General features: G+C 34.7%; 1 protein-coding gene across 1 annotated transcript; it reads right to left on the bottom strand.

Annotated features, from left to right (window-relative positions):
- Nucleotides 1–86: 86 nt before the first annotated feature.
- On the bottom strand, nt 87–7,362 carry LOC134270045 (solute carrier family 25 member 43-like). Its single transcript, XM_062752229.1, has 4 exons — nt 6,760–7,362; nt 3,970–4,136; nt 2,180–2,314; nt 87–1,905 (listed from the first exon to the last, which is right to left on the bottom strand). The coding sequence occupies exons 1-4, from the start codon at nt 7,313–7,315 to the stop codon at nt 1,738–1,740; spliced, it is 1,026 nt and encodes a 341-aa protein (XP_062608213.1). The 5' UTR covers nt 7,316–7,362; the 3' UTR covers nt 87–1,737.
- Between the last annotated feature and the right edge of the window lie 1,984 nt (nt 7,363–9,346).

Here is a 9,346-nt window from a genome sequence, read left to right as displayed (position 1 = left end):
ATTATTGTAAATATCATCAGGTATACTTGTTTTAAACACTGCAGTACATGCCATTTTAGTACCTGATACAGACATTTGATGTAAAGTTGTTTTTTTTTTAATGTATGAATGGATACATCATCTTTTTAATGAAAGAAATGTTATTGTAACATCTAGGTTTTTATTGTCATTTTTTTTTTAAAGAAAAGAAAATACATGTTTAGATACTCATCTGATCTGACAATCTTTGTAGAAGCCATATAAGCATAACATTTTGCTTCATATTTTAAACATCGTCAAACATTTGGTCATATACTCAATATCCATAGGGGCTGTTTGTATTTTTTTGCTCCATCCATAACCTTTTTTCTCATGGGTATTGAAGATGCATACATCATTGAAAATGCACTTTATTATAGAAATATCCACATTATTGCAGAATTTTGAAAAATTGGTTTAAATTTTCATGTTCTTAAAGTCAGGATGAGGAAAGCAATTACATGTCAAAAAATTATCTAGAGCATTAACACATTGCAATTCAACCATTGCAAAAATTAATTTGCTTGCAATATACTGTAGAAGTACTTTTTTCTGCATGGTATTATTTTACGCTATGTACGCGGTCACAAATTTTCCGCGGAAATTTGTCTAAGCGTACTTAATATTAATGTAAGGCATATAGTGACAGTTTAAGAAATCTGCGTAATTTTCTATCCGCTGATTAAACAGAAATGGTGATTCCGCGGAATTATAACCCCACAGAAAAAAGTACGTCTACAGTAAATGAATGATATCAACTACATTTGAAATATTGTTTCATGTAGTTCAATAACAGTATCTGACAATAGTAAAAATAAGACTGTTTTTAACAATAGTCTTGTAAAATATTATGTACATGTATCTACAATAACATGTTTTTCAAACTCATTCAATCAATTTGTAAATGCAAGTTCATGCTGCAATTCACAAAATATAGCTAAGATTTTGATGTAATTATGAAGTACATGGTTAATACATGTATGTGTAAAATATTACAGATGTTTTTAATATCTATATTAGCCTTGTACTACTGTGATTCTGATTAATGAATTTGTTTTCATAAGTCTCAAGATCATTGTTTGTACTTAATATGATACATAATTTTTTATAGCAATGCCACATTCTTCCTCTTACAGTTGTACTGTTAATGTATTATATTTCTTTATAATACAAGTATAAAACTATTTAAAGATTTTTTTCATTAATATTATTGATGTTCTGTCTCACTCCCAGTTGGTTCTGAATGGTATACTTCTATACTATTTAGATATCACTGATTGATAATTGTAATCAACTTAAAATCTAAACCTCAAAACCACAAGTCTTGGATGATACTGTAGCTCCAAGGGCTTCAATTCGTTTTACTCTGAGTTAAGCTTGTGCCATTTTTTTGAAGCTGACATTGACATAATTAGTATCATGACATTAGTATCATGACATATTATTCAACCCAGACAGCTGGGAATACCATACTACAAGTCTTTTTGACCTCAGGCCAAAAAGAATCCTGGAACGAAAAGAACTCACACATGCATTATCCACACAGTGCCAGGGGTTCTGATGGAGTCAACACATTGCTGTGGGACTCTTGGCCAAAGGCAACGTGTTGACACAGGACCCTTGGCATTGCAAGGTTGCACATGGTAATACTGGGAGAGGACAAAGTAATGTCAGTATCACAGGTGAAAGCTCCTGTAAGTACATTATTTTCCACACTGCTTATTCATCCTGTAATTCAATATCAAAGTTTACATCATAATCCGCTGTTTCTTGAAGCTCCTCTAGATCAATGTTCTGGTCTATGTTACTTATATAGCCATTTCTATACAGGCAGGCAGTTTTACACATGTCATAAAAAATGAACATCAATGCATGGTAGGGACCAGTCTAAAATAAAATAAGTATAACATCAGTATAAAGTAGCACACAAGATTTTTAGAACAATACAGATTAGCACATAAGAGTTTTAGAACAGTACTGAATAGCACATAAGATTATTAGAGGACTAGTTGAGAAGAATTTGCATTTTAAACAGTTGACATTGTCTGAACTTAAGTCTGATTCAGTTTTAAAAGCAGCCAATTACATTCTTAAAAGTCTTTTTTAACATTAGTCATAGAGATTACTTTATCAATAGTTGGATATATTATGTTGTTTATACCCTGATAATCGCAGGTAGAAGTCCTTGCCAGAGTCCTCTAATACCAGAGGATGCTACTGTATTGATAATGCAAGTTCGAACATTAGAGAAGTAAATCCCCACTCCACCATTGTTTGGTAAAGCACTGCTTTTTGCCTGAAACAGGATCTAATTATTAAGTGCATTAAATCACTTGAAGTTTCAAAAATACAATATTCAGTAGTCCTATTTCTACTAAGACTAAAGAAACTCAAGGGCATATTCTATATGGCACAATGAACAACTGCTTTTTTGCAAAAAATGTTATTTCTGCAAATTTTGCCTGGCCTGAAGCCCTGAATGCTGTTGAAATGTAATGGATGGTAACTAGTCCATTGTAAAACTTCCAGAACTCATGAGCACTGTTTGCATTGAGTATAAAACTTTGACCTTTGATTTCATGGATGTGTAATTAGAAAGCCATAATCAAAAGTTATGAAAAGAACATATAACTTCTTAGCCATGTGATTTTATCATTTTGACTATAGACAAATAATCATAACAGACATTTGGGTTACAGCCTTGCAACCTTAAATTTCTATCAAGAATTACCCAAAGATGCTCTTCAAATACAAAATTTTGTCTTTGAATTTTACATTCAGCTTAATGACCTTATCATTTTCTTTTTAAAAAAAAAACTCTGTTAAGTGATAAAACATATACCGGTACATATGCCATCCTTATTTGAACTTTGTTAAGGTTTCTTATAAGTGTAGACTAGACATTTTAAAACTATGATCCAAATTTATACCGAATAAGGCTATGTTTCAAAGAACTGCGAACGATAGTATTGTTCTCCCGCCTACCTCCAAGTCAATTTTCAAAAGTTAACATATTCGATGATTTTTTAAAAATTTTTATTGATTATATGGATTTTCATAAAACATTTACTCATTTGGGAAAAGAGAGATAACTCTAAAATTTGGTAAACTTGTGGAAAACGGAAAATGTTTTTAAAACATCCCTCCCATGTCACAAAAATTCCTTTTTACGAGTAATATGAAATGTTATTAATTCACAAATTCATACCAAAGCTTTTTGTGTGACATGGGGGGGGGGGTATGTTTATTGACAAAAACGATAAAAATGCTTATTCTCCACCAATTTCAAAGCGATTTACAAAAAAAAAACGTTATATTTTACATATATATTTATGGTTTATTTATTTGCCTAAAACATAAGAAAAGATGTAAGGAGCATTTAATCATATCCAAGACTATTTCAAAATATGGTGATGCTTGAAACTCCGATTTCAATGGAAAATATCGTCTATCCCTCTTTTTCAAGAGCTGGAATTATGGATAATTTACTGTTAAGCGCTGATATTAAGACAATTCATCAATTACCATCGAACTGTTCTTTGTATTAAACAAAGATTTTATGGCCAAATTGCTATTTATATTGAATTAAAGGTTCCAAAATGTAAGTTAGCGTGCGTATTTCTTTTTAAACTTTAATCCATCCACTAACTGCAGACACACTTTGTGTGAATATCTTTAAAATTTGACCCACTTCTGTTTGATAAAAAAAAACTAAGCTGTTAACTTCGCATAAAATTTTCATTGAAAGTCCCCACCCTTCTCCATCTTTCTTTAGTGTAATCTGTTTTTACTTCTCAGCTTTTTCAAGAACCTTTTCTTTTTTGTTTATCAATTATATTCTAACACCCTTACCTCTTTGAAAAAATACGATGCTAATTATGTGCCTGCAGATAACATATATATAAATTCACAGATTGCAAAGTGTGATTAATTTCTACAAAAACTCAGTACCTGCATTCTCTTTCGAATAAGATCGAATGGGAAAGTGACCGTAATGACGAGAGAGGAAGCAGCTGAGCCCTGTAAGACCAGTTCTATTGGACGTAGCCTACGGTCCCACCAAAGACTGTCTAGTGCTTCATACGTCAAAAACGTACAAAATGCGTAAAGAATGGTGCCTATGATATACAAAATAGAAAAGCATACATTAATGTAAATTTCGTATTTTTTTTTTTTGGCTCATTGAACAATACGACATTCCTATAAATCATCTCCATATATTCTTATCTAAGCTCGATTCTACCCAAATATTTCATAAGATTCAATGGCCCGTACATTCCTCTGTAAAATTTAACCTCCCAAAAGGAAGAGACCTTTTACGTATATATGGCAGTATATAGAAATGTTTCGCGGTTACCCATCTGATCTTGGAATATGTGGCTTAACAGGCACTTAGTATCGTTTGTGAAAGTGGGTAGGGGGCAGCCAAACTAAAAATAATCAACATACCTTAAAAACCCGACAAAGAAACAAAAAATGAGGTAGATAATTATCACTATTTGACCATGCTGCAACAAAATGTGCACTTGGGGGAGAGGGTATCAGCCGTTCAAAGAAATTTTTTATTAGTAAAAACTAAAAAGTATTGTTGAAAACGCGGGGAAGCAGGCAAGCAGCCCCCCCCCCCCCCCCCGATCCGATACTACATGCCTGGTGAAACCAAGATTTATGTGCTGCCATATATAGGCTTCAGTTTCATTTTTTTTAAATAAATATTATTTATATCGATTCGTATCTAAATTAAAGTATCCAGGTTCTATAATAAATCGCAATAATTAATAATTCATTATCCCAGTTGTTGTTACTAGTACTATTTTTAAAAGTCCAGCATAAGAAAATTGCCCTGACCTTCGGGAACTGGAATCTCCCTAACAATAGGTCACATACATATCGTATGCATGTTTACATCATTCAAGTTCTAGCCTATATTGTAAAAATTAAACCAAAAAAATTAATAAATAAATAAAAAAATTAAAAAAAAAAAAAAACCCACCAAGCGTGGCTAGTTTAGCCTCTGCTAAACCTTTTGATTTCAAAATCAATAAGCGTTTTCTTTAGGCCATGGGGGATTGTCGTGTAAAATTTTATTGCAAAGTTCAAAGACAATTCTTCAGATATCGCTTGGAAACGAAATTAACTTAATTAAGTCTTACTGTTACAGACAGAAATAAAGCCGAACTGAGGGGCGGACAGAAGGACGGGGGACATAAAGGGAGTTATCATTATGGTTCAAAAACTCAAAAGCTTCTTGAGATAATGCCCGGAAATGAAAGTTTTACACACAAAAAAATGTATGAATTTAGGACCTTGACCTTTTGACTTCAAAACAAATAAATAGGGGGTCTTCTTATTGCAAAGGATTTTCCGAGATATCACATAGAAAGGAAAGTTTTAAAACAGACTTATTTTTAAATTTATGACCTTGACCTTTGACCTCAAAATCAAAAGGACCCTTCCTTAGGCCATAGGGAGTTATTGTGTAAAATTCCATTGCAAAAGCTCAAAGGCTTCTCGAGATATTGCATGGAAACGAAAGTGTTAAAGACGGACGGACAGACGGAACAAAATATTTATATCCCCCACTTTCAGCGGGGATTCAAGGATGCCTGGGTTTCTGATTGACAATGTCTATGTAGTTTTGGTAGATCAGGTCTTACAGCAATCTGTTAAAATTCCCATGGGTACCAATTGCGCCCCGTTCCTGGCAGACCTATTTTTGTATTCATATGAAGCAGAATCTATTTTTTAAAAAATTCTGCATGAGAAAAGGGAAACACAAGTTTGCTGTGACCTTCAACTCGACATTTAGATGTAAATCAACGACCTTTTGTCACTAAGTTTCTTCCATTCATAAGTTGACTTGATCTATTCCGACTGAAGAGATTGAAAAAAAGATACTACAGAGTTTGACATCTGTTTTATATTTGAATATTTTTCCAGAAAAACTCGTAAATGGTAACCTAACAACCAAGCTTTAAGATGAATGTGATGACTTCAATCTTTTAATCGTCAACTTACATAAATATGTATCACATAAGTGAGTTTTGTCCGCAATTACATGTACCAGAATATACCCTATAGGCCTATTCGCCAATCGGGTAATCCCTATACCCTTATCACTGACCTGATATGGATTTCGATACCCAAGAGCATACTCTATGAACTTAAATTTGTCTCTCGTCTCGAACCATCACCGTTTCAACGGTTTTAAAAGTGGGATCGGATCGGGTTGGGATGGGTGCTCAACCTCCAAAAAGATGACAAGAAACCTCGCATCAGACAGCATAAAAAAGGTGGGACAAGTTGGGCAACAGGCCTCGATAAATAAAAAATTACAACAGCAAATTATTAATTTATACTAAAAAAAGTGGGAGCCGGGAACCATAGGTCTATGTCCCCCGCTCTCTTCCGCGTTCTACGGACATGCGAACAGCTGGTTCAAGAACATTTTGCCTGTCCAACTGTGCATACTTTTCACTCTCATAAGAAGAAGAGTTCTTGATAAGGGAAGTAAATCGACAAAACTCGTCAGATTTGTTTTTTTTTTTTCGAACGAGAGTCGAGACGATAAAAAAGTCTTGATTTGACATATTTACTCCCAACCAATTCAAGTTAATCGCTTATAGTAATCGAATGAGAAAACAGTTTCATGAGTTTGCCCTTTTTATTTTACGCTACCAACTTTATAACATTAAATACCAGAAGATATCATGATATAAGGCCTATAGGCTAATGACATACCCCATAGAGAAGGCCATAAGCCATTATACAGGGTTCGTGGACCTTCTGTTTTTATGATCGTGGAGGCTGCATGTGCGATGCTCTTATACACTGCCCCTTGTTGAATCACAAGTCTTGTTTTAATCAAATCCAGCGGGTAAGTAAACGTAGTAGCAGTCAACACCGAGAGAGTGGCTGCTAAAACAGATCCCGATACACTCAAACGCCCGAGGTCATCTGAAATGTACCAACGGAACTTTCTGTAAGACCACACCTGAACAGCAGAATATGGAAATATTTTAACACATGCTGTGAAGTTGCCTCTGAAAAATCCTCTTCCGCCTTCTACAGAGTAAATATGTTTACAAACAGAGAGAAGTCCGATCTTGGGACCTTTCACTTGACAGATGATCTTGAGGACGTCCAGTGGGGAAGTTATAGTGCGACTGAGAACGCCTGCTACCGATCCACATAAAAAGTTTTGGAGGTATGTAATTCTATGATCGTCTGAAGTCCACATTGCAGTTTTAAGCATTAAAAAAGCAGACGAAATGATTATTTGGAACACCTCGGGCATTTACACTTTTATTAGTATTCATTGGCGGATCCAGAAAGGGGTGGAACATCTGCGATCCTCAGCCTCTTAAAATCCGGCGTCGAATAATTGAAAATACTTGCACAAATCTCTCTGAATTCTCAAAGTAACGTTCATTTATCCATGGAAATTCTTCAAACTTCATCATTAATGTTAAACATATTATACAGCGAAAATATGTAAATTTCAAATATATTTTCAGAAAATGCGAATGATGGAGATGTCACCACTTAACCGGTGGAGAACTACAAACTTTGTCCTAATCTATTGAGTCTGTATATATAATTGGCACTTGAGGCCGTTGAGCAGGGTGGGATCTATTTCGTGAGAGCACCTACTGCGACATGGGAGTCTCATCCGACTGACCGGTCTCCACCACAGGCCTTTAGATCGCTTAGAAAAAAAAATTGAGGTGTTGAAAAAAAAATATTTTTTTTTTACACACAATTTTTTTTTTTCAAGCGATCCAAAAGCCTGTGGTCTCCACGACTCAAAGTGGGATTCGAACCCACGACGTAAGGATCAACTCCTTGCTTCGCGACTCTAAAGTAGATTGAAAGATGATCAACAAATTACATTCAGAGCTCCAGATAATTTTTTACCCCAAAGTGTATTTACTCCCTGATTTTCAAATCAATGCAGATTTTGATTTTCAGCAAAATTGAAGAGTATTTTGTTTATAGTTTATAGATATAAATGTTTAACATTTTAGTCTAAAAAAAAACTGTATATTATGGTGGCATATTTCTGCCCCCTTCATGCAAGATAAATTATGTTAACATGCAACATAATTATGTAGATCTGCAACATATTTAATAATAATAATAATAATAATAATTTATTTATTATAGTGACTTGTGTAATACATCATGAGATAGTTCATCTTAAATATAAAAATACAAATACTTTACACCCGGCCCTTTGGACCTATAAGTCACCTGGATTTAAATCTTATACATCATCTTCACGGACTTATATGTATGGACATTGTATGTACATGTAAATCGTTAATATCAATTTGTGCTCCTGAGAATGACAAATTATGCTTATCAAGATAACATTTTACTGTCACGGACAGATGTCTATATCAATGATAATGACTAGAAATGCTCTTGTTGGTCATGTTGGTCAATTTGCACTGCTTGTAGGGGTATGATTCGTCCACTTGCATTGACCCGTAGTAATCTCCCCTGTTCCCGCGGTAAATTTCTCAAGATGGTGCGTGCATTTATTTCCATTAACCGTTCAATGCGAGATTTACTGCTTCTAATAAAAGTTTCTTTGTATAAATCGGTGTCTTTTAACTTCATTTTGTTTCTAAGCACACAGATTTTTAGACGGAGGCTTTATGCCTCCGCTCTATTGGTATCGCTCATCTGCGGCGGAAGGGAATTTGCGATCGCCATCTAGCGGCAAATCACGTTAACTTTGATTAGCCTGGTCCCCCGGCTCATTCTTTCCAAGGCAGGGGTACATGACGCAAAGCAGTGACAGGGAACCAGGCTAAACTTTGATAAACTGGCCTGCCTGTCTGATATCGGATATGCGCTGTATACAGACAGGTGATCAGTAATGTTTCGAGTCCGCTGCTGACACGCTCATTGGCTGATACATAGAATTTAAATTGTCGGGGAAACCAAAACAGATCACCGAGTGCAGTTCTCTGCATCTGCTTTTGATGCAATTAATCTAATTCGGTCACAATATTTTCCACATACAATACATAATTCTTTTTTTTTTCTCATGGACCTATAATTATCTCACACCTTTCACCTCGCCTGAGGGGTTTTTTTTTATTAGTTTTCGAGGGTCCTATCACATTAATACCCTACATTACCTAGAAATCTGCATCATTGTTTAATTGAAACTGACATATTTTAAATGTTCACTCACTGACTCAGCAGAGATCTGCGGCTTATCTGTTTATAGCACACAGAATTTCTGCTGCAGCTTTTTTTAGAATTCCTTATCACATGCTTGCAAAGTATATAGATGGGACAAACTGACCCACAT

The sequence above is a fragment of the Saccostrea cucullata genome, unplaced genomic scaffold, assembly GCF_032062105.1.
Source record: "Saccostrea cucullata isolate Sc308-1 unplaced genomic scaffold, CSIRO_AGI_Scuc_v1 ctg261, whole genome shotgun sequence".
NCBI classification, from domain to species: Eukaryota; Metazoa; Mollusca; class Bivalvia; order Ostreida; family Ostreidae; genus Saccostrea; species Saccostrea cuccullata.
Note: the sequence above shows the minus strand (reverse complement) of the source record. Positions and strands in the feature narration are given on the sequence as shown.

Excerpts from the sequence above, each read along its gene's own strand:
- LOC134270045 (XM_062752229.1), bottom strand. The coding sequence starts at position 7,315 with ATGCCCGAGGTGTTCCAAATAATCATTTCGTCTGCTTTTTTAATGCTT. Across the intron at positions 2,315-3,969 it reads TTATTCGAAAGAGAATGCAG|GCAAAAAGCAGTGCTTTACC; the intron begins GTACTGAGTTTT and ends ATCCTGTTTCAG. Across the intron at positions 1,906-2,179 it reads TTCTACCTGCGATTATCAGG|ACTGGTCCCTACCATGCATT; the intron begins GTATAAACAACA and ends ATTTTATTTTAG.